At 41.2% G+C, this 26,871-nt stretch overlaps 1 protein-coding gene across 4 annotated transcripts; it reads left to right on the plus strand.

Annotated features, from left to right (window-relative positions):
• On the plus strand, positions 1-26,105 carry slc34a1a (solute carrier family 34 member 1a). 4 transcript variants are annotated; one of them, XM_029771360.1, is made up of 15 exons: positions 19-123; positions 2,084-2,132; positions 5,435-5,515; positions 5,666-5,854; positions 7,873-8,022; positions 8,406-8,549; positions 9,307-9,418; positions 10,031-10,226; positions 11,365-11,460; positions 11,823-11,955; positions 12,587-12,754; positions 13,103-13,219; positions 23,061-23,185; positions 24,328-24,597; positions 24,788-26,105. In XM_029771360.1, the coding sequence occupies exons 2-15, from the start codon at positions 2,099-2,101 to the stop codon at positions 25,103-25,105; spliced, it is 2,133 nt and encodes a 710-aa protein (XP_029627220.1). In that variant the 5' UTR covers positions 19-123; positions 2,084-2,098; the 3' UTR covers positions 25,106-26,105. The 4 variants fall into 4 exon arrangements, with proteins under 4 accessions (XP_029627222.1, XP_029627220.1, XP_029627221.1 ...); XM_029771361.1 differs by having other exon boundaries at positions 20-123; positions 7,876-8,022; XM_029771362.1 differs by lacking the exon at positions 2,084-2,132 and having other exon boundaries at positions 1-123.
• Positions 26,106-26,871: the final 766 nt, after the last annotated feature.

Here is a 26,871-nt window from a genome sequence, read left to right on the forward strand (position 1 = left end):
ACTCAGTCAGCTGGTATATAATACGACTGGTTTTTCATTTTCCTCATGAAGAGTCTCTTCTTTGGGAGTGACTTTAGGTGATACACTTCATCAAAGGAACATTAAGCTAAGGGACAAACCAAGGTGAGATCTACTATAAGATCTATGTAGTGATATAACATGTACTTTATAAGATCTATGTAGTGATATAAAATCTACTTTATAAGATCTATGTAGTGATGTGAGATCTACTTTATAAGATCTATGTAGTGATGTGAGATCTGCTTTATAAGGTCTATGGAGTGATGTGAGATGTGCTTTATAAGGTCTATGGAGTGATGTGAGATGTACTTTATAAGGTCTATGTAGTGATGTGAGATCTACTTTATAAGGTCTATGTAGTGATGTGATAGCTTAATTTTATGATAAGCCCAAAGGTAAGTCTACAAACTAAGGATAATGATCATCACATTACTTTACCATGGATGCAACCCCTGTGTTTCGAAGCTGTTCAACCTTTATACATAAGACATTACATGAGTTGCATAAATGATTCAATCTTGAATGACTAAAATGTAAATGCATAACTCCATTCAAATGAATACATATTGCTTTGTCTTTGGAGAGCTCCCATCCATCATGATGCTTAATTATATCATATTAATAATTGATTCAAGGGATTTGCTGTGCTCCAAGAAACCCTCACAATATTTCTCATCTTGGAGAGGTACACCATGTAGATAGAATTAGAAGGCAATCGCACATACTCACACGCACTTACACACGTGCACACATGCGCACGCATATACACACCCATATTCCTAGCACGCAATGGCTACATCAAGCTTGTGACTTTGCAAACTTGTTGGATGCAATTTGCAGTTTGTTTTGGTTGTGTTTCAGAAGATTCTTTGGCCAATAGAAATTAATGATAAATAATGTATTGGCATTTTGGAGTAACTTTTAACGTAAATAAGAATATAATATGTTTTGAAACACTTCTACAATAATGTGCATGCCAAGACATGCTAATCTCTCACCATTAACAATAACAGGGGAGGTTAGCATGTCTTGGGGGTGTTATCTTTGACCGTCTGTAACTTTCTCACTCATCATTATTTACAATGAATACAAACCACAAAAGAATTCTCTTCTTGGAGAGGTACATCATGTAGGTAGAATTAGAAGGCACACACGGACACGCACACACCCGCAGACGGCAAACACGCGCACACGATCACATAAAGGAATTCAGCGTTGCACTCACTTCTTTCTGTAGATTTATATATTAGCCTGCTGTAACTCTGTTGGTGCCTGGATTCCTCACACACTCAGAAAACAGCTCAACCAGCAAGATGGCACAGAACATCTGAGTGCTACCGTCACTCTAAAATAATTACTCAACTCACAGTCACAGAAAAGGTTCTAGGCTTTTAAGAACACATTAGCGATAACAACTCCGTAGGTGTCCCCAATCTGAAAACCTCTAAGCGACAGCTTAGACATGAAAAAAACTTTCCCCTACAGAGAGAACAAGACAACTTTGAAGGAAGGGAGTCTGATTTCCGTAGAAAGTGTCGGCCGGCAGTCTGACTACCGTAAGCACAGGAAATTTAGAGGGGAAACTTAGGAAAGAGATGTTTCTGAGGAGTGATGTTTCTGAGAACAGAGATGTTTCTGAGGACAGTGATTTTTCTGAGGACAGTGATTTTTCTGAGGACAGTGATGTTTCTGAAGTCATTTATGTTTCTGAGGACATAGATGTTTCTGAGGACATTGAGGTTTCTGAAGACATTTATGTTTCTGAGGACATAGATGTTTCTGAGGACAGTGATGTTTCTGAGGACAGTGATGTTTCTGAGGACAGTGATGTTTCTGAGGACAGAGATGTTTCTAAGGAGAGTGATGTTTTTGAGGACAGAGGTGTTGTCTTCATCTGACAAGGCCTTTACTGATAGGGATGATGTCTACAAGACAAGTTTATCTGATTACTGCCAGAGAGCAGAGGACTGTTGAACCCTTACATCAAGGACTGCTGTGAGTTAATACAATGTAGCCTGCCTTTTTTCACATTTAATTGGCTGCTATCACACCTTCTCTTTAGCTAGCTGGTGAAAGGATGAACACAGTGAAAGCAGAGAGGGTTACGAAAGGTAAGGGCAGTGTTTGTCCCTGTTCCATGTCTATCAGATATGTAGGTATTGCAGTCTAATGTCTAAACCTTGGAATTAAAGCTAGTATTGACTTTTTTCATCTTATAGCTAGTGACTAGAATTGGCATATTCACATTAAATGAAGGACTCATCTGGAATTACAGAGGGTTGGCCTTTTTGTTTCTTTATTAAACTGCTCCCATCTTGAGTTCGAATTGAATGTATGGCAAATAGCGCCCATGTCAATTATTTCTGCCCTGCTACCCTTGCCTACAAAAGAGGACCACAATGCCTATAGACAGTTGTTGGTATACAGTACCAGTCAAAAGTTTAGACATACCTACTCATTCCAGGGTTTTTCTTAATTTTTACTATTTTCTACATTGTAGAATAATAGTGAAGACATCAAAACTATGAAATATCACATATGGAATCATGTAATAACCAAAAAAGCGTTCAATAAATCAAAATGTATTTTAAATGTTAGATTCTCCACAGTAGCCACCCTTTGCCTTGATGACAGCTTTGCACACTCTTAATAACCTCTTACATCTAGACGTTCCGCTAGCGGAACACCTGCTCCAATATCCAATGATGGGCGTGGCGCGAAATACAAACTCCTCGAAAATCTGAAAACTTCAATTTTTCAAACATATGACTATTTTACAGCATTTTAAAGACAAGACTCTCCTTTATCTAACCACACTGTCCGATTTCAAAAAGGCTTTACAACGAAAGCAAAACATTAGATTATGTCAGCAGAGTACCCAGCCAGAAATAATCATACAGCCATTTTCAAAGCAAGCATATATGTCACAAAAACCAAAACCACAGCTAAATGCAGCACTAACCTTTGATGATCTTCATCAGATGACACTCCTAGGACATTATGTTATACAATACATGCATGTTTTGTTCAATCAAGTTCATATTTATATCAAAAACCAGATTTTTACATTAGCATGTGACTAGCATGTGACTAGCATACCCACCGAACACTTCCGGTGAATTTACTAAATTACTCACGATAAACGTTCACAAAAAACATAACAATTATTTTAAGAATTATAGATACAGAACTCCTTTATGCAATCGCGGTGTCCCATTTTAAAATAGCTTTTCGGTGAAAGCACATTTTGCAATATTCTGAGTAGATAGCTCGCCATCACGGGCTAGCTATTTTGACACCCACCAAGTTTGGTACTCACCAAAGTCAGATTTACTATAAGAAAAATTGGATTACCTTTGCTGTTCTTCGTCAGAATGCACTCCCAGGACTTCTACTTCAACAACAAATGTTGGTTTGGTTCCAAATAATCCATAGTTATATCCAAATAGCGGCGTTTTGTTCGTGCGTTCAAGACACTATCCGAAGGGTAACGAAGGGTGACGCGTGGACGCGTATTGTGACAAAAAAATTCAAAATATTCCATTACCGTACTTCGAAGCATGTCAAACGCTGTTTAAAATCAAATGTTATGCTATTTTTCTCGTAAAATAGCGATAATATTCCGACCGGGAGTCGTTGTTTTCGTTCAAAGACTGATAATCTAAAATGGACTCTTCACGTGCATGCGCACACCCGTCTCATTGTTCTCAGATCGACCACTTACCAAATGCGCTACTGTTTTTCAGCCATGGGCTGCAAAGTCATCATTCAACGTTCTGGCGCCTTCTGAGAGCCTATGGGAGCCTTAGAAAATGTCACGTTACAGCAGAGATCTTTTGTTTTGGATAGAGATGACAAAGAAGGCCAAGAAATGGTCAGACAGGGTACTTCCTGTACAGAATCTTCTCAGGTTTTGGCCTGCCATTTGAGTTCTGTTATACTCACAGACACCATTCAAACAGTTTTAGAAACTTTGAAGTGTTTTCTATCCAAAGCTACTAATTATATGCATATTCTAGTTTCTGGGCAGGAGTAATAACCAGATTAAATCGGGTATGTTTTCTATCCGGCTGTGAAAATACTGCCCCCTATCCATAACAAGTTAACATTCTCTCAACCAGCTTCATGAGGTATTCACCTGGAATGCAGGTGTGCCTTGTTAAAAGTTAATTTGTGGAATTTCTTTCCTTCTTAATGTGTTTGATCCAATCAGTTGTGTTGTGACAAGGTAGATAGCCGATTTGGCAAAAGACCAAGTCCATATTATGGCAAGAACAGCTCAAATAAGCAAAGAGAAATGGCAGTCCATCATTACTTTAAGACTTGAAAGGACTTGAAAGGACTACCCAGAGTTACCTCTGCTGCAGAGGATATGTTCATGAGAGTTACACGCCTCAGAAATTCCAGCACAAATAAATGCTTCACAGAGTTCAAGTAACAGACACATCTCAACCTCAACTGTTCAGAGGAGATTGTGTGAATCAGGTCTTCATGGTCGAATTGCTGCAAAGAAACCACTATTAAAGGACACAAATAATAAGAAGAGACCTGCTTGGGCCAAGAAACACGAGCAACGGACATGAGACTGGTGGAAATATGTCTTTGGTGTGATGAGTCCAAATTTGAGATTTTTGGTTACAACCGCCGTGTCTTTATGATATGCAGAGTAGGTGAACGGATGATCTCTGCATGTGTGGTTCCCACCGTGAAGCATGGAGGAAGAGGTGTGATGGTGTAGGGGTGCTTTGCTGGTGACACTGCCAGTGATTTATTTAGAATTCAAGGCACACTTAACCAGCATGGCTACCACAGCATTCTGCAGCGATATGCCATCCCATCTGGTTTGCGCTTAGTGGGACTATCATTTGTTTTTCAACAGGACAATGACTCAATACAGCTCCAGGCTGTGTAAGGGCTATTTGACCAAGAAGGAGAGTGATGGAGTGCTGCAACAGATGTCCTGGCCTTCACAATCACCCGATCTCAACCCAATTGAGATGATTTGAGATGAGTTTGACCACAGAGTGAAGGAAAAGCAGCCAACAAGCGCTCAGCATATGTGGGAACTCCTTCAAGACTGTTGGTAAAGCCTTCCAGGTGAAGCTGGTTGAGAGAATGCCAAGAGTGTGCAAAGCTGTCATCAATGCAAAGGGTTGCTACTTTGAAGAATCTCAACTATAAAATATATTTTGATTTGTTTAACACTTTTTTGGTTACTACATGATTCCATATGTGTTTTTTCATATGTCTTCACTATTGTTCAACAATGTATAAAATAGTAAAAATAAAGAAAAACCCTTGAATGAGTAGGTGTGTCCAAACTTTTGACTGGTACTGTGTATATTAGTTGCTGGGTGTAGCATTTTCATTTATTTAAAATGGTAAAATAAAATAAAATACTATTTCTCTACAGCCCTATACAGTGAAGTCATCATGTCCTCTCGTCTAATCACAATACTTTCATCCAGCGTGGAACCTATGATCAACTACAACGGTAAATTCCAAGAGTGATATTTTATCATATCAAAAAGCGTGCCCAGAGAATTCAAGGCACTTTGTCAGTAAATACAACTCTGACTTTGTCTTCAACCTCAAATTCAGAATTAATTGTTTGAATTCAGTGAAATATAAACTGTGGTTTTAGGGGGACGGACCCATGGCACTCCCGCTTCCCTGCGTCCCAAACATCTCCTGGAGGAGGACAGGGAGTCAGGCCTTGGGTCCACTCTGGACCTCATCAGCAGCTTGGAGGGGTACAGCAAGGAGGATGAACCAACCTCACCCACCTCCTCCCCCAAACCAAGGGAAGGGAACTGTCCCCCCAAAGAGCAAGGTATAGCACTCTGAAGTTTCAGAAACATTTTCCCCCTGCATGCAATTATACTATATTTACGTCAACACTCCTACAAGAGGAGATACTGTGTAGTGAATGTGGAGGAGAGTCATTGTGATAACCTATTAGTTAGTCATTTTTAATTTAATTTTATTAGGATCCCAATTGGCCCACACCAAAGCTGACAGCTAGTCTTCCTGGGGTCTGACACAGTGAATAATACATTACAGACAAAAATACTTTACAATTTACATGCATTTAAAACATGAAAGGAAAATGTTCCTTTTTTACAAACACATTTATGTAAATGTTATGTTATAGAAGGGTGAAGACACCTTTTTTGTGATTTCACATGTTTTTGAGAAACTTATCCCAGACAGCAAATCACTTCCTCATCCTCCTTGTATACTATGGGGGCCCCGAAAAAACATGAACAAAGGCTCCAAAAACACCCAAATTTGTCCTTTTAGAAACGGCCAAGCTCTCAGTGAAGTGATCATCCGAATTTTATCTGCAATGTTTTATTCCATTTTCTACGACTCAAGCCGTTTCCCCTTTCCAGCTGTTCCATTCTCTGTGTAGCCTGCTGCTACAGGTAACTGCCAAAATTGTAATGAATACTCAGGGAGAAAAAGGTGTAGATTCACGCACAGAGCGTGGCAGGTGTATTTCCCCTTCGCAGAAGGCAGGAATCGTGGTCACAGGCAGGCAATGGTCATACACAGGTAGGCAAACAGGCAGGTGAATCAAAACTATGTTCTCACAAACAAGCTAGGAAAAGGCTTAGTAGAGTGAAAATGAAAAACACCTCACAAAGGCACAAACAGAATGAACTAAATAGGGAGCTGATGAGACCAGGTGAGTAACTAACACAGGTGAAAACAATGAACAAAAATGAAAGACAGGGTTACGTTCAAGAACACAAAGAAACAGAACACAAGGTTGACTAAGAAAATAAATACAGAACCTTATAAAAATAAAATAAACACCAACATAAAGTGTCTTAATAGGGCTTCGGCCACCATGACCTGCCAGAACAGCTTCAATGTGCCTTGGCATAGATATTTTCTCTCCTCAATTGTCCAGTGTTGGTGATCGCGTGCCCACTGGAGCCGCTTCTTCTTGTTTTTAGCTGATAGGAGTGGAACACAGTGTGGTCGTCTACTGCAATAGCCCATCTGTGACAAGGATCGACGCGTTGTGAGTTCCGAGATGCCATTCTGCACACCACTGTTGTACTGCGCTGTTATTTGTCTGTTTGTGGACTGCCTGCTAGCTTGCACGATTCTTGCCATTCTCCTTCAACCTCTGAAAAGCCCAGCAGTGCAGCTGTTTCTGACATGCTGGATCCGGCGTGTCTGGCACCAACGATTATACCATGCTCAAAGTCACTTAGGTCACTCGTTTGGCCATTCTAACGTTCAATCGAACTGTAACTGAATGCCTCGATGTCTGTCTGCCTGCTGTATGTAGCAAGCCCCGGCCATGTGACTCACTGTCTTTACGAGCAATCCATTTTCGTGATAAACGCCACTGAGTGTATATACTGTGTATATATCTAAAACTACAACTAAAGTCACAAATGTACACAATTAATAATAAAGAAACAATACAACTAAAGATGAACAATACAACTAAAGATGAATCATGTGTGGATGTGTGTAGAGTGTGTGTTAAGAGTGTGTGTGTGTTTGTGTGTGTGTGTGTGTGTGTGTGTGTGTGTGTGTGTGTGTGTGTGTGTGTGTGTGTGTGTGTGTGTGTGTGTGTGTGTGTGTGTGTGTGTGCATCTATCTCTTATACGTACAGTACATGTCAGTACATACACACAAAAATTAGGTCACAATAGGGAGAGGCGTTGCTTATTTTGTCATTAAGTTGTTGCCTTGTCTTCTCAAAGCGATACTGGGACAAATGTTGGTTTGTTCTTCAGGAAGAAACATTGTAATAATGCATTTGTTCTTTCTATCTTTTTCTTTCTTGTTCTTTCGTTCTCTGGTTGTTTCTCTTGTTTTGATCAGCAGCCACCGCAGAACCTGACATGGAGCTCAGTCCCAACAGAGTCAGAGAATTCTTCATCAACTGCTCCAAGATCCCTCTCCTCCTCCTCCTCCTCTTCTTCTTCGTCTGTTCATTAGACACACTAAGTTCAGCGTTCCAGCTGGCTGGGGGTGAGTAGATTACACTCAACTGTCCCTCCGAGATTAATTAGGTAATGAGGGATTTTCTGTCTCACTATAATTAGGATGTTTTGCACTCTGTCCTGTCCTCTCTGGATGTGCTTTGTCAGATTAACTGACTCGTGCATTTTGATGACTATGATGAGAAAACCTGTTGAAACCTGTGGAAACCTGTTGAAACCTGTTGAGTCGATGGCAAGTACTATTGTATAACTAGACATACCTAAACTGATACTATTGGTACAAACTGATTCATGATATGGTACTGTAAACTGTGTGTTTACTCTAACTCTGAACTAGGTGGAAACCCTGTCTATTGTCCTGATGTAGGAGATGTGTTAAGAGCTGTACATCCTGTATGTGTGTGACTGAAGGTAAGGTAGCGGGGGACATCTTCAAAGACAATGCGGTGCTGTCTAACCCAGTAGCAGGGCTGGTGGTGGGGATACTGGTCACTGTATTGGTCCAGAGCTCCTCCACATCCACCTCCATCATCGTCAGCCTCGTCTCCTCAGGATGTGAGTACTTGGAGAGAGAGATTCTGTGTCTCTGTGTGTGTGTGTGCGTGCAGTCTTGTGGGTTTGTGCATACATGTTTTTGGGCTTGTGTTGTTCTGCATGAGGGTGAAAACATGACTTGTAAATCTGAACTGATTGAATAGGATTAAAGGGACCAGTGAAAACAAGATGCTTATGAATTTGAAACAAAGTGGTGGAGCTCTCTCATCATTGTCAGTGCTTAGTTATGTATAACAGTCTCTTGGGGTGGGCTGTCTGCTGCTAATAGGGGTTATCCACAGAGACCTCTCATTCACTGTGTGTATGTGACCAGTGGCTATGGTACATCAGTATGCCAGGACTGTCTCTGTCTCAGCAGCCAATCTCAGAGAAGACACCAGGGGAATTATGGGCAATTACAACCGCCCAGCTTCCCTGTGCCTCCTGTCTGTCTGTGAGCTGTATGTATGTGTGAATGCGCAAAGGGTCATCATCTGCATAATAGGCCCCAGCAATAATAAAGCCAGTTCTTCAGTTAAAAACTGAGATGCCCTCCACTCACCTGCAAATTACCTTCAGTTTTTCCTCCATTAAAAGCATTTTGAAATAGGAAGGGTCAGGTTTGATAATATTTAAGCCCGAGCATTACCATAATCATGGCACTTTATGCAGTCTTTGAGAAGAAGCCAAAGTCATTACATAAATATGGGAGGTTGTGTAATTGTGTGTGTGTCTGTCTGTCTCTCTGTCTCTCTGTCTCTCTGTTTCCTTCTGACAGTGCTGGAGGTCCGGTCTGCCGTTCCTATCATCATGGGGACCAACATTGGGACATCGGTCACCAACACCATCGTAGCCATGATGCAGGCAGGGGAGAGAAATGACTTCAAACGGTACAAGGGGATGGGAGGAGAGGAGATGGAAGAGAGGAAAGGAAAGAGGAGAGGGGAGAGGATAGGGATAGAGGAGAGGAGAGGAGAGGAGAGGAGAGGAGAGGAGAGGAGAGGAGAGGAGAGGAGAGGAGAGGAGAGGAGAGGAGAGGAGAGGAGAGGAGAGGGGCTGTGCAGTGAATTGTACAACTGTACTTCTCTCCAGTCCATGTGCTGTCATGTTAACAGTATAACATCATCTAACCATACATAAGCCTATCAACAGCAGCAATGACATTTCTCAAGCCGTTGACCCCATATCACTAACCTTATTAAGCACCCAGCACTACGGAGATTGCATTACTTGTGCCCATGTCATCACAATGACCTTTCTGCTCGGAGTTCAAAGTTAAAAACACTTTATTGTCCATTTAAAGTGAAATGGACACTTTCACTAAACTAACTTAATCACATAACTCAGTCACATAACTCAGTCACATAAGTACATGACGAAACAAGTAATGCGTAAGTGCATATTATTAAAAGTAATCAGTACAAGTACCATAACACCGCTTATTGGAGGAGACCAAACACACAATTAACCAACCCACAACTGGGTTCTGTCTCTGTGTTCAGGGCGTTTGCTGGGGCTACCATCCATGACTGTTTTAACTGGCTGTCTGTGCTGGTGCTGCTACCGATGGAGGTGGCTACAGGGCTGATGACCCACCTGGCCCACATCGTGGTCACCAGCTTCAACATCCAGACTGGAGAGGACGCTCCCGAGCTACTAAAGGTCATCACCGAACCAGTCACTAAACTCATCATACAGGTATTAATCAGTCATTAAACTCATTATACATGTATTAACGAGTCATTAAACTCATCATACAGGTATTAACCAGTCATTAAACTCATCATACATGTATTAACCAGTCATTAAACTCATCATACAGGTATTAACCAGTCATTAAACTCATCATACATGTATTAACCAGTCATTAAACTCATCATACAGGTATTAACCAGTCATTAAACTCATCATACAGGTATTAACCAGTCATTAAACTCATCATACAGGTATTAACCAGTCATTAAACTCATCATACATGTATTAACCAGTCATTAAACTCATCATACAGTTATTAACCAGTCATTAAACTCATCATACATGTATTAACCAGTCATTAAACTCATCATACAGTTATTAACCAGTCATTAAACTCATCATACATGTATTAACCAGTCATTAAACTCATCATACAGGTATTAACCAGTCATTAAACTCATCATGCAGGTATTAACCAGTCATTAAACTCATCATACAGGTATTAACCAGTCATTAAACTCATCATACATGTATTAACCAGTCATTAAACTCATCATACATGTATTAACCAGTCATTAAACTCATCATACAGGTATTAACCAGTCATTAAACTCATCATACAGGTATTAACCAGTCATTAAACTCATCATACATGTATTAACCAGTCATTAAACTCATCATACATGTATTAACCAGTCATTAAACTCATCATACAGGTATTAACCAGTCATTAAACTCATCATACAGGTATTAACCAGTCATTAAACTCATCATACAGGTATTAACCAGTCATTAAACTCATAATACAATATAAAAAAAACAGTCAATATAACACCTAATGAATACCTGTCATTAACCTGCTTATGCCATCAAACCCCTGCAACTTATCCAGAATGTTGCTGCCGGCCTGGTGTTCAACCTTCCCAAGTTCTCCCATGTCAACCCGCTCCTCCGCACACTTCAATGGCTTTCACTCGAAGCTCGCATCCACTGCAAAAATCTACTTATTATGACTGTGATATGTGGTTGTCCCACCTAGCTATCTTAAGATGAATGCACTAACTGTAAGTCGACCTGGATAAGAACATCTGCTAAATGACTAAAATGAAAGTAAACAACCATTCTGTCTTGTCTCCATCAGTTGGATAGGCAGGTGATCACCGGCATCGCCATGGGAGATGAGAGGATGAGGAACAGGAGCCTAGTGAAGAAGTGGTGCCACACCGGGCTGGTTACGGTACAGACCCTCAACACCATCACTGTCTCAACACTGTCATCGTTGTCATCACTGTCACCCCCAGACCCTCTGCCTCACCACGTCACGGTCTCAACACTGTCACGGCCAACACCGTCATCATCATCATGACTGTCACCACCGTCACTCTTGAGCCTGTCACCCCCACCAGCTGTTAAGGCTTTGGTGCGATAAGCTCTGTCACTGATGAGACTTTCTCTGTCACTATCACAGTGATTTATGAATATACTGTCTGTGAATCATAAGGCAAACTGTTTGCTATGTTTATCTTCTCTCTACATCGTACTCTCTCTCCTATCTATCTCATATGCTTCTAAACTCTCTCCCCTTCTCTTTCCCATCAGTCCTCTCTTCAGTCCTCTATGAATATCAGTATCACTGGTTCTGACAACTGTAGCTCCGCCCACCTCTGCTTGCAGGAAGGTGACATCACCTGGACCACTCAGAATCTCCCCTCTGAGGTTAACATCCAGAAATGTAAATCCAACATAAATGACATACATTAAACTGACATACCACTGTTTTATATACTATTTTTGACATCACACTTATTTTAATTATTGTTTATTTAGAGGTTATTAGATTATTTTTAGATTTGGGTTATTTATAGTTAATTTTCATTGTTTTAGCAGAATAAGAACTTTATACAGATGTAGAATCTCAATTTCAGCTAGTTTGCTACAGCAGGACAAGAATCCTGCACCAACAAGAAATGTGAATTATTATGTGGATTATATTTAATGGATATTTTTTGTAGCGCATTTTTTGTTGGGGCAAATCAAATCTGACATTTTTAAAATGGAAATTACAAACTTTAGAAGCATTTTTAAACCTTGAATACACTACAAGTTTGCATTTCATTTTTTTCAGCAAAAAAGAGTGCTCAAATTAAGATCCTATATCTGTATAGAGAAAATAATACATGCCATTTAGCAGACACTTATCTCCAAAGAGACTCACAGTCATGCGTGCATACATTTCTTACATATGGGTGGTCCCGGGAGTCGAACCTACTATCCTAGCGTTGCAAACGCCATGCTCTACCAACTGAGCTACAGACAAGCACATTATAGTGAATAATTTGTCTGCTGCTCCTGGTTTCCTTCAGGTAGGCATCTGTTTGCTGATGCCCATCTGTCAGACCTGACGGTGGGGCTGATCCTCCTGGCCGGCTCCCTGGCCCTGCTCTGCACCTGCCTGGTGCTCCTGGTCAAGCTGCTCAACTCCCTCCTCCAAGGTCAAGTGGCAAAGGTCATCCAAAAGGTCATCAACACAGGTGGGCGCCGGTCGGAGATAGGTTGCAAGATTTTTTACATACAATATATGAGAATGCCAAGTCTGAGCATACTAAATATAACCTCCACTAGCAATACATTTTAGACAGACAGACAGACAGACAGACAGACAGACAGACAGACAGACAGACAGACAGACAGACAGACAGACAGACAGACAGACAGACCTAATCAGGGTCGTCACTAGTTACCACAGCAACAAAGTCTTAATTATGCCTAAACCCTGCCTATTTCTGAAATCCACTAGCAAGATTTTCAGACAGACAAGAAAGACAGACAGGTAGATAGACAGACCTAATCAGGATCTTGCTCTAACCATTTCAATGTAGACTTGCCGTATCCGTTTGGCTGGCTGGCGGGCTACCTGGCCATGTTTGTGGGAGCAGGGATGACCTTTGTAGTGCAGAGCAGCTCTGTGTTCACCTCTGCCCTGACACCACTTATAGGTGAGTGACTTCTGGCTAGGGGAGCATCTACCTACCCCATTCTGACTTCTGGCTAGGGGAACATCTACCTACCCCATTCTGACTTCTGGCTAGGGGAACATCTACCTACCCCATTCTGACTTCTGGCTAGGGGAACATCTACCTACCCCATTCTGACTTCTGGCTAGGGGAACATCTACCTACCCCATTCTGACTTCTGGCTAGGGGAACATCTACCTACCCCATTCTGACTTCTGGCTAGGGGAACATCTACCTACCCCATTCTGACTTCTGGCTAGGGGAACATCTACCTACCTCATTCTTGCATGAATAACAATTAAAACAACATTTTAAAGTTTTTTGCAATGATTGATTATGAATATTATAGACAGAATAATCATAGATAAAGGCCATTTATCAATTTGGTTTATTCAAATCAGTTGTTCAGGGGGGAGAAGAGAAGGTCAATAGTTTGGACAAGACAAACAGATTCACTTGAAATCTATTCTCAGAAAAAACATTGATGTATACCTGAAATACGTAGCCTACAAACACAATCTATGAACTCACACAGAGACATACATTCTAGTTTTATCTCATTGCTGACATGCTGGTCCAGACTAAAACCCCTGTGATTTGTGAGATAGCATGTTAATATACCATAGAAAGACAGCAGGCAGGTAAACAAGTACAATCAGATAAACATTGACCCACTCACATCACATAGTTTGATGAAGCCAGAGTTAAACTTCCTCATGCATCTTCATTTGATATATGGTTTGAATATTTACAAAAACATGAACATTGGATAAATAAATATTTTTTGGGTTATCATCAGGTAAACCAGTTATGCTAATCCCAGTAAGGTACAGCATCAATCACATTGCTTAAATCAAAGGGAATATTCCATTAGCTGATATAACAATAAATCGGTGTAAATCTTCAGTGGATCAGTGACCAGGAAGTCACATTGGAATCATACTGTTCTCTGGCTGGATGTTTCTGGAGGTGAAGGCATAGAGGAATGGATCCAAGCAGCTGTAGGTCAGAGATCCAACAATTCTCCAATTGGATTCCCAGAACCCTCTCATAGCCTTATCCCCCACAAAGATGGCTGCCACTCCCAGCACATTCATGACATGGTGAGGAGTGCATGGAATGATGAAGGTCACAATGAGGCTGGTCACTAACCTAGTCATCCTGCGGCTCCTGAAGAAGGCTGTTTCGTTCACCTTTCTGTGGAGGTGGATATAGGCGGTGGCCACGAGAAGGGAACAACAAATCCCAGGACAGTATTGAGGAGTATACCGGCCATTTCCTGAGTGTCTGATGTGAAAACATACTGACACTGTACCTGTCCACTCTCATCTGGCTTCAAATCTCGTAACATCACCCCAGAAGACATATTCACAACCCCTGTTACTCCCCAAAAGGACAGCCAGCAGACCTGTTTTCCCTGCCCCTGACTCTGCCAGTCTGACCCAGCTGTGGGGTTAGAGAAACAGGAGGTAGCATTGAATGCTCAGTAGTGTCACATTCAGCAGGCTGGCTTAGAAACTACAGAAGAATAGCATGGAAATGTGATCCTCTGTAGCTCAGAAACTAGTGCATGGAGCTTGTAATGCCAGAATAGTGGGTTTGATTCCCGGGACCACCCGTACGCAATCATGACTATGTCGCTTAGGATAAAAATGTCTGCTAAATGGCATATATTCTATATGAACATACAAAGAGACAGGGTTTCATCCAGATAAACCACAGTTCGGGGACCCATACACGCAGGGTGATTAGGCAAAGTAGATCAGATACAATCAGCATCTGGCTCAAACTAGCTATATCTTGGTTTTGGCGAAGAACAACCAATCACTGGGATGTTCTCGGGAATGCTGATTAGGCAGCAGAGAGACATGACCACGCTACGCTGTCATATAAAGTACTGTTCTCATCTGACAGGAGGTACAGTACTCTGAAGAGCTGTTTTTTCTGTCCAGTGAATTTGCTATCCAAATATAGTCTTAGTGAGTTGGTAGTTATGGAAAGGCCCTGGTTAGATGTTGTGTGTCAGTGGGACTTTGCATGGGCCCTCTGAATATCCTGAACTCTTCATGTGAAACCACAAATGACGATGTGTTTATCTTAATTTACATGGAGAATGTTGGATAACCAAGCAACCAATGAACTATCAGAGTTGTTCCCGCTCTAACACATGGAAAGTCAAATCAACCCCTCATATCGATTTCATATCTGATCTCTGGAGAATTTTAGGAAATGGAAATGTTTTGGGTATGAATTGAGCCACATCTAAAACGTTATACCTTTTCTATATCCATATAGAAACACTAGCTACGACCTGCCTTATTTAGCTAGCTCAATGTGAAATTCTGATTTTAATTTATAAATTCTGTTCTTTCATTTATAATGTAAACAATGTACTGGTATACATTATCCCAATATCACAGAAGGTTGGTGGCACCTTAATTGTGGAAGGTAATGGTAATGGTAATGGCTGGAGCGGAATAGTTGGAATGGTATCAAATACTTCAAACAAATGCTTTCTATCTATTTAATGCCTTTCCATTTGCTCCGTTCCAGCCATTATTATGAGCCGTCCTCCTCTCAGCAGCTTCCACTGTCCACTATATCATATTTCTATTTGCATCTAAGACTCAGTTTCGGATTATTCCTCATTTTGACGGTGTGCAGGTCTCTCTCTCTCCTCTTATATTTCAATTACCTTCAAATACATTCTTAAATATGTATTTAGCCAAAATTTGTTTGAAAATATAAGTGTAGTTGAATATTGGAATGTATTTGCATATACATTTGTAAACTATTGGCATGTATTTAAGTATATCAAATACAAATACTTAAATAATCGTACATTCGTATATTACACTGTTGAAATAACTAATGAGTGTCTGAAAATTCTACAAGATTGTGGCTTTCGGATGACTGGTGACTGCTGGTCAGTGGTGGAAAAAGTACCCAACTGTCATACTTGAGTAAAAGTAAAGATACCTTAGTAGAAAATGACACAAGTAAAAGTGAAAGTCACACAGTAAAATACTACTTGAGTAAAAGTCTAAAAGTATTTGGTTTTAAATATACTTAAGTATCAAAAGTAAATGTAATTGTCACGACTTCCGCCGAAGTCGGTCCCTCTACTTGTTCGGGCGGCATTCAACGGTCGACGTCACCGGCCTTCTAGCCATTGCCGATCCACTTTTCATTTTCCATTTGTTTTGTCTTTGTCTAACACACCTGGTTTCAATCCCCCAATTACTTGTTAACCTGTCTGGGAAACGTGGGACGTTTGTGTCCCACCCTAGTCAACAGCCAGTGGAATCGCGTCGCGCGAAATACAAATACCTTATAAATGCTATAACTTCAATTTCTCAAACATATGACTATTTTACACCATTTTATAGATACACCTCTCCTGAATCGAACCACGTTGTCCGATTTCAAAAAGGCTTTACAGCAAAAGCAAAACATTAGATTATGTTAGGAGAGTACCCTGCCAAAAATAATCACACTGACATTTTCAAAGCAACTAGCATGCATCACAAATACCCAAAACACAGCTAAATGCAGCACTAACCTTTGGCAATCTTCATCAGATGACACTCCTAGGACATCATGTTACACAATACATGCATTTTTTGTTCGATAAAGTTCATATTTATATATAAAAACAGCATTTCACATCGGCGCGTAACGTTCAGAAAATATTTTCCCTCAAATGCTTCCGGTGAATCAGCGCTAAATTTACAAAATTACTATTCGAAAACATTGGTAAAATATAATATTGTTATTGTCACGTCCTGACCAGCAGAGGGAGTAGTTGTTTAGTATTTTGGTCAGGACGTGGCAGAGGGATGTTTGTTTTGTATGGTGGGGGTTTTGTGTGTGTTAGAGAGGGGTGTTTGATTTATGTGTTCCTGGGTTTTGGGTGTATGTTCTAGGTTAGTTGTTCTAGGTTGTATTTCTGCATGTTTTCTATGTTTAGGTTTGGGTGCTGGACTCTCAATTGGAGGCAGGTGTTTCTCGTTGCCTCTGATTGAGAGTCCTGTATATGGGTAATTGTTTGGTTTAGTGTTTGTGGGAGATTGTTTCTTGTTTTGCGTGTGTGAGCCTTACAAGACTGTTTTGTTGATCGTTCGTTCTTCGTTTGTTATTTTGGTGTTTTCTTGGTTCAAATAAATATCAAGATAAGCATCCAAATTCCTGCTGCGTTTTGGTCCTCCATTCCAGACGACAACCGTGACAGTTATTCAAAGAATTATAGATTAACATCTCGTGAATGCAACCGCATTGCCAGATTTAAAAATAACTTTACTGGGAAATCACACTTTGCAGTAAACGAGGTGCTATGGTCAGAAAAACAGGCTAGGCGATACAGGTTAGCGCCATCTTGGACTCATCTAAAATCAAATATACTATTGTAAATATTCACTTACCTTTGATTATCTTCATCAGAAGGCACTTCCAGGAATCCCAGGTCCACAACAAATCTAGTTTTATTCGAAAAAGTTAATAATTTATGTCCCAATAGCTCCTTCTTGTTAGCGCGTTCCGAAGGCTACTCATAATGTACGAAGCGCGCGGGACTTGTCCTCACGAATGTGCAAACGTTTCGGAACGAGAGAGTACCCACGGGCATGCGCGTCATAGTAGTAATGGCCCTCCATCTATGACAAACTTTCCAGGCCTCTCGTTTGGTCAGTTTTCACAAGAGAAGACTCAAACCACTTTGTAAAGACTGTTGACATCTAGTGGAAGCCTTAGGAAGTGCTAAATGAATCCTAACTCACGGTGTGTTTCATAGCCAAAGGGTTGAAAGTGATTCCACAAATCAGATTTCCACTTCCTGTTAGGATTTGTCTCAAGGTTTTGACTGCCATATGAGTTCTGTTATACTCACAGACACCATTCAAACAGTTTTAGAAACGTCAGAGTGTTTTCTATCCAAATCTACTAATTATATGCATATTCTCATTTCTGGGTAAGAGTAGTAACCAGTTTAACCTCTCTCGGGTATGTGGGACGATTTCGTCCCACCTACGTAACAGCTACTGAAATTCCAGTGGCGCGATTTTTGAATCGTTAGAAATACTATTACTTCAATTTCTCAAACATATGACTATTTTACAGCTATTTAAAGACAAGAATCTCGTTAATCTAACCCCACTGTCCGATTTCAAAAAGGCTTTACAACGAAAGCAAAACATTAGATTATGTCAGCAGAGTGCCCAGCCAGAAAAAATCAGACAGCCATTTTTCAAGCTAGCATATAATGTCACAAAAACCCAAACCACAGCTAAATGCAGCACTAACCTTTGATGATCTTCATCAGATGACACACCTAGGACATTGTGTTATACAATACATGCATGTCTGTTCAATCAAGTTCATATTTATATCAAAAAACAGCTTTTTGCATTAGCATGTGACGTTCAGAAAACGCATAACCCCCGGCAAACTTCCGTTGAATTTACTAACAGTTTGCTAAATTACTCACGATAAATGTTCACAAAAAGCATAACAATTATTTTAAGAATTATAGATACATTACTCCTCTATGCACTCGATATGTCCGATTTTAAAATAGCTTTTCGGATGAAGCACATTTTGCAATAATCTAAGTACATAGCCCGGCATTACAGGGCTAGCTATTTAGATACCCACCCAGGTCAGCATCCACCAAAATCACATTTCCTATAAGAAAAATGTTCTTACCTTGCTTGTTCTTCATCAGAATACACTGCCAGGACTTCTACTTCAATAACAAATGTTGGTTTGGTCCCAAATAATCCATCGTTATATCCAAACAGCGACGTTTTGTTCGTGAGTTCTAGAATGCTTCTTCACGGTCTCGCGCATGGCGCATTGGCGTGTCAAAAATGTCTAAATATTCCATTACCGTACTTCGAAGCATGTCAACCGCTGTTTAAAACCAATTTTTATGCCATTCAACTCGTAGATTAGTGATAATATTCCGACCGGGAGTATGCATTGAGCCTAAACAGCCGAATAAAATTTCTCCTCAGAAGCGACTCATGCACGCGCATCATTCAAAGGTCCTCGGAGCAGCCACTTACAAAAGGTGATAATGTGTTTCAGCCTGAGGCTCCCTCGTAAACCTTCAGTTATTTCGCGGGCTCTGAGAGCCTATTGGAGCCCTGGGAATTGTCACGTTACAGCTAAGATCCTTACTTTTCAATAAAAAGATGCAAGACGCACGACTCCTTGTCAGACAGGGTACTTCCTGCTTGAAACCTTGTCAGGTTTTTGCCTGCCATAGGAGTTCTGTTATACTCACAGACACCATTCAAACAGTTTTAGAAAATTCAGAGTGTTTTCTATCCAAACCTGAACAATAATATGCATATTCTAGCTTCTGAGTTGGTGTAGGAGGCAGTTAAAAATGGGAACATATTTTTTCCAAAATTCTCAATACTGCCCCCTACCCCAAACAGGTTAAATCGGGTACGTTTTTTTATCCGGCCGTGAAAATACTGCCCCCTATCCCCAACAAGTTAATTATTTACCCTCTGTTCTCCTATGTTTGTTTGCGAGTAATTGTTCGTTGTAAATCGGTCCATTTTTTGTGGGCTCGCTATATTGCTTTCTATTTGTGTATTTTTGAGTAAAATATCTGCTGTCCTGCGCCTGACTCTCTACACTAGCTACACACAGGACCTTTACAGTAATTGCTAAAATGTGACCGACCGGATCGATTCAGTCTTACATAGCAAATCAAATCAAATTGTATTAGTCACATGTGAAATGCTTACTTACGAGCCCCTAACCAACAGTTCAGTTTAAAAAAATACGGATGAGAATAAGAGAAAAGTAACAAGTAATTAAAGAGCAGCAGTAAAAAATAACAATATAGACAGGGGGGTGCCGGTACAGAGTCAATGTGCGGGGGCACCGGTTAGTTGAGGTAGTATGTACATGTAGGTGGAGTTAATTAAAGTGTTTATGCGTAGATGACAACAGAGAGTGGCAGTGGTGTGGAAAGGGGAGGGAGGGGCAATGCAAATAGTCTGGGTAGCCATTTGACTAGTAACATTTGAAATTGTGTTTTTTACATTGGAAAAAGTAGAGACTCAGAGCTAGAAAACTGTATATGATACACTATAGTTGAGGAACAATGGGAAAGTAATTCTGCTTTGAAAGTTGATAAACTCAATCTCCGGCTCAAACTGGAAAGATCGTGGTTTTAACGAAGGTTGAACATCACTGCGATGTTCCCTGGAACTCCGATTAGGAAGCAGAGAGACAAGGCCACGCTAGAGGCTAGATGTCCACAGTTCCAGGAGAAGGCTGAAGGACTGAGGAAGGAAGCAGAGAGACAGGACCACGCTAGTGGCTAGATGTCCACAGTTCCAGGAGAAGGCTGAAGGACTGAGGAAGGAAGCAGAGAGACAGGACCACGCTAGTGGCTAGATGTCCACAGTTCCAAGAGAAGGCTGAAGGACTGAGGAAGGAAGCAGAGAGACAGGACCATGCTAGAGGCTAGATGTCCACAGTTCCAAGAGAAGGCTGAAGGACTGAGGAAGGAAGCAGAGAGACAGGACCACGCTAGAGGCTAGATGTCCACAGTTCCAGGAGAAGGCTGAAGGACTGAGGAAGGAAGTGTTGGAGGTAGTTTAGTTTAAGGTGTAGTTTAAGGTGGACAAGCTAAGTTGCTCCATTTCTAGCAGTGAGATAAACGGACTGGCTGACTGGGACGAAGTCAGTTCCATGTTTAGAACTCTGCTCTACCAGAGGTGGTACTAAGTTAATGACATCAGACAGTTTTTAGAGCAGCTGGTTTTCTGTCATGCGAATATTTCCTATTCAAATAGAGTCTCAGTGAAGTGGTGGTTTGGGAAAAGCTCTGTTTGGATGTTGTGTGTCAGTATGTATTTGCATGGGACATCTGAATATACTGAACTCATGACACCACTGATTATCTTGTTTGTCAGTTCATCTTGAATGTTCTAGTCAGAATCTTGGACAACCGCCAGTGGTTCTCAAACTGTACCAGTATCACCAACATGTACCTTTTTATGTGCATTTTACCTGTAAGCCTTTGGTCTCGTTAGTCTTCTTAAGTACTCCTGGTTTAGAACCACTGGTGCTGTTGTCTTTACATCCTGTAGGTCTGGTGTGTGATTGGAGGTTAACTTTACAGTAATGCTATTGGTCAAAAACTCAGATTTTGAATCCAAACAGTCAGATGTTAAAAAGGGGTGTCAGATTCATTGTCTCATTCTCTTTGTTCCTGACCTGTGCTGATGAAATACACTCTCTATCTTTCTCTCTACACCCCAGGGACTCTTGTGGCATGGCCTTTCAGGCTATGACTTCTCTCTCTCTCTCTCTCTCTCTCTCTCTCTCTCTCTCTCTCTCTCTCTCTCTCTCTCTCTCTCTCTCCGTCTCTGATGATGCCTAGAATAATGCCTTGTAATGCTTCTGAATGCTTTGTAAATTAAGATTATACCTTGTATGTGATTTCATTCATTTTACAATGATATTAAATCTCTGACTTTGATATAGACAATTCTTATTCCTTACTTGATAGTATATTCCTGTAGCTCTTTAATGCTGCAATATGTAACTTTTTGGGTGACCCAACCAAAGTCAAATTTAAATGTGAGTTCTGTCATTCTCATTGAAAGCAAGTATAAGAAGTGGTATATAATGTATGTAATATGCCCGCTATTTCTATGCTTCCCATGCAATATTTCTGGTTATATTTCATAGCGGTTTAGATGGTATAATGATTCTGTACACTATAATTGCTTGTTTTGTCACATACACTGAAATTAGGCAAACTTACAATTTTAGCAACCAGGAAATGGTGAAGCATTTCTGTATAGTGCACCTTTAAGAGTATTGGTTGCATATTCCTATTCATCCTTTATCTTTATGGAGTCAGATACACCTCATAATAGACTTTGTCCATTAATTTCATAGTCTTATTAGGGGTCGCATGTAAGAAGTATATAATATACATATACTGTATCAAATATTACCCCACTACAATGTAAGGGGTGAGTTAGCCCCTCTATAAATATTACCCCACTACAATGTAAGGGGAGAGTTAGCCCCACTACAAATATTACCCACCACAATGTAAGGGGTGAGTTAGCCCCACTACAAATATTACCCACTGCAATGTAAGGGGTGAGTTAGCCCCACTACAAATATTACCCAGTACAATGTAATGGGTGAGTTAGCCCCACTACAAATATTACCCACTGCAATGTAAGGGGTGAGTTAGCCCCACTACAAATATTACCCACTGCAATGTAAGGGGTGAGTTAGCCCCTCTACAAATATTACCCACTGCAATGTAAGGGGTGAGTTAGCCCCACTACAAATATTACCCACTACAATGTAAGGGGTGAGTTAGCCCCTCTACAAATATTACCCACTACAATGTAAGGGGTGAGTTAGCCCCACTACAAATATTACCCACTACAACGTAAGGGGTAAGTTAGCCCCTCTACAAATATTACCCACTGCAATGTAAGGGGTGAGTTAGCCCCTCTACAAATATTACCCACTACAATGTAAGGGGTGAGTTAGCCCCACTACAAATATTACCCACTGCAATGTAAGGGGTGAGTTAGCCCCTCTACAAATATTACCCAGTACAATGTAAGGGGTGAGTTAGCCCCTCTACAAATATTACCCCACTACAATGTAAGGGGTGAGTTAGCCCCTCTACAAATATTACCCCACTACAATGTAAGGGGTGAGTTAACCCCACTACAAAGTAATTAGCAAATCACTATCATCTTACAGCAGACACGCTTTTCTGTGTGCCACATGAACAATGATGAACCCTGCTCCTGGTTTGCAGGTATTGGTGTGATCAGTCTGGAGAGGGCCTATCCACTGACTCTGGGCTCCAACATCGGCACCACAACCACAGCCCTGCTGGCAGCCCTGGCCAGCCCTGGGGACAAACTGGCTGCTGCCATACAGGTACGGACCGTTTGGGAATCACTTATTTCGCAAAAGGCTTTATTCAGAGCAACTTATATTCAAATAAAAGGGCTGAGAAACAGCAAAAGATACATTTCAAGTAAAGCCCTTTTTGAAGGAAATGGTTTCCCCCAATGTCCACCTAATACTGTCCATCTTGTCTTTCCTCTCAAATGTCCACCTAATACCGTCCATCTTGTCTTTCCTCTCAAATGTCCACCTAATACTGTCCATCTTGTCTTTCCTCTCAAATGTCCACCTAATACTGTCCATCTTGTCTTTCCTCTCAAATGTCCACCTAATACTGTCCATCTTGTCTTTCCTCTCAAATGTCCACCTAATACTGTCCATCTTGTCTTTCCTCTCAAATGTCCACCTAATACCGTCCATCTTGTCTTTCCTCTCAAATGTCCACCTAATACTGTCCATCTTGTCTTTCCTCTCAAATGTCCACCTAATACCGTCCATCTTGTCTTTCCTCTCAAATGTCCACCTAATACTGTCCATCTTGTCTTTCCTCTCAAATGTCCACCTAATACCGTCCATCTTGTCTTTCCTCTCAAATGTCCACCTAATACCGTCCATCTTGTCTTTCCTCTAAAATGTCCATCTAATACCGTCCATCTTGTCTTTCCTCTCAAATGTCCAACTAATACTGTCCATCTTGTCTTTCCTCTCAAATGTCCTCCTAATACCGTCCATCTTGTCTTTCCTCTCAAATGTCCACCTAATACTGTCCATCTTGTCTTTCCTCTCAAATGTCCTCCTAATACTGTCCATCTTGTCTTTCCTCTCAAATGTCCACCTAATACTGTCCATCTTGTCTTTCCTCTCAAATGTCCACCTAATACTGTCCATCTTGTCTTTCCTCTAAAATGTCCACCTAATACTGTCCATCTTGTCTTTCCTCTCAAATGTCCACCTAATACTGTCCATCTTGTCTTTCCTCTAAAATGTCCACCTAATACCGTCCATCTTGTCTTTCCTCTCAAATGTCCACCTAATACCGTCCATCTTGTCTTTCCTCTCAAATGTCCACCTAATACTGTCCATCTTGTCTTTCCTCTAAAATGTCCACCTAATACCGTCCATCTTGTCTTTCCTCTCAAATGTCCACCTAATACCGTCCATATTGTCTCCAGATTGCTCTGTGTCACTTCTTCTTCAACATCCTGGGAATCCTGCTGTGGTACCCCATCCCTGTGACACGTGTCCCCATCTGCATGGCTCGTGCCCTGGGTGAACGCACCGCCAAGTACCGCTGGTTCGCTGTCCTCTACCTCCTCATCTGCTTCCTGCTCCTCCCGTCCCTGGTCCTAGGCCTCTCATTGGCTGGCTGGAGAGTGATGGTGGGAGTGGGCGCACCATTTGTGGGTGTGACTGTTTTCATTGCCTTGGTGAACCTGATGCAGGTGGGTTAGAAATACTGTAATCAGACATTATTGGAGAACATTGGAAGTCGAACTGATGATGGAGGCTGTACATTTTTACGAAGATTATCTACTCAACTTCCAATGTCATCCAAGAGTGGTTGAATAGTTCAGATGTATCAAATTTGATTGGTCTATGGTTGGTTGGTAACAACATTTCTCTGTGCTGCAGGCTCACAGCCCTGGCCACCTGCCCGCCCGTCTCCAGAGCTGGGACTTCCTGCCTCGCTGGATGCGCTCTCTCAAGCCCCTTGACAGGGTCATCACCAAGGCAACTGGCTGCTGCAGCACTGGCCATGCAACCGGAGACGACCAGGCGGCGCCCATTAACGCGGTAACGATCCCTGTTGACCCCAAGATTGCATCCACCCAGAGGAAGGCTGACCTGGCGTATGATAACCACGTCCTTGAGTACCTGGATGAGACGAAGCCAGGTGTACCTGTGTTTAAACTGAAGGGTCTGGAGAGGTGCAACAGCACACCCCTCTAAAGGAGATGGATCTTGGTCTGACATGGGAAGGGTTGGTTTAATATTTTCTATTTTAATCTCAGGAGTGCACTGCTCTGGGCCTCAAGGGCAATAGAGTGTTCTGGTCCTTGGCTTATAACCGATGATTGATTTCTGCCAGCTGTGCAGTCTCTCTATAGCCAATCAATGACATATATTGATAAATGAAGTGCCTGGGAGATGTACTGTACAGTATAAAGCCCAGAAAGAGATCTTATAGTCTTTGAGGACTGGAGTTGTTCACCCTCTTCTGTGAATATGTTTTATTATCCTAGTGAACCAGACTGAATCCAGTAGTCTAGATTGAAGATGACAGAGGTTAAGACAGCAGATTCTAATATCCCATAACTCTTTGCAAAAATGGGACGAGCTATGCTAGTTAACATAGGTGCTGGTCCAATGAATTTGTTTATTTTCGAACGCTGTCACATGGAATTATTCTATTGTCCTAACCAGTATATTTTCGAACTAGCCAGTATCTAGTTCCCTAAGTGGGGTTGGCATGGATAAGCACTCAAAGACATCACAATGGAATCAACGAGGGCTCACTTCACAGATAATCTCAACCAGATGGGCGTACATGAAATTAATGTGTACTGTGTGGGTTAGAATGTTCATCGTAGGTGTGTTTTTATAAGTCTGTGTAAATGTGTCTGTTTGTGGGTTTGCTTATGTGTTAGTCATACACGCGTGCACCTACTCTAGCAAATGTAGCTTCACAGAAGTCAGTTGATTATGCAGAAGAAGATCATGCTTCAAGCCCCTTGATGATGCTGTTCCCTGTAGGGAATAAATACTTTACTAGCACTTTGGGAACAGAATGAAATGTTCAGATAAACAGTGTCTCTCTTTGCTCCATGAACAAAACAGAGTGCAGAGTGTGCAATGATATGAAACACTAAAAGGAATGTTTTTGTCAGACAAGGGTGGAAGAAATATTTAGAAGAAATACAAAGATACTAATAAAGTGCTTGCTACTGTATTATACTGCTCTCTGTATATGCCATTGATCGTTTCCTTGACAAGTGTCTATCTAATGATATAGCCACATTTATATAAAACAATGATATCTTGTCAAACAATATGTGTACATACATTTGATTGATATAATGGTAGCCGGTCCTTTCAAATAAAAAAAGCAATCTTAAGCAACAAAAATCAAGAGAAAAACACTGTCTTTGTCGTGCCATGTCTGAAGTCATAACTAAGTCAGTATCACATCATAAAGCTACAAACCTGTGTTGTATTTAGTGGGCAAAACAGTAGAACAGTTTCTAAAAGGTTCTACTACTTAAACTTCCCAATAAGAACACAGAAGATAATTTTCCATTTAGAACATCTACTTTATTTCTGGCTACTGAACATGACCCTAGACTCCTCCACATCATCCATCCCCCCTCAGGATCCCTCCACCCTGTCACCCCGTCGGTCATTCAATCAGCAGCCCTCCACCCTGCCACCCCGTCGGTCATTCAATCAGCAGCAGCAGCCTGGAAGCTGTTATGGAGCCTTTTGGTTCTAGACTTGGTGCTCCGGTACCACTCGCCGTGCGATAGCAGAGAAAACAGTCTATGAATTGGGTGTATAGTGTCATCTCCCTCAATGTGAGCAAGACAAAGGAGATGATCATTGACTACAGGAAAAAAAAGTCTCTGACAATTTTATGGGCTTTCCTCTGACACTGCCTTTTATAGAGGTCCTGGATGGCAGGGAGCTTGGCCCCAGGGATGTACTGGACCGTACGTACT

The sequence above is a fragment of the Salmo trutta genome, chromosome 13 (assembly GCF_901001165.1).
Source record: "Salmo trutta chromosome 13, fSalTru1.1, whole genome shotgun sequence".
NCBI classification, from domain to species: Eukaryota; Metazoa; Chordata; class Actinopteri; order Salmoniformes; family Salmonidae; genus Salmo; species Salmo trutta.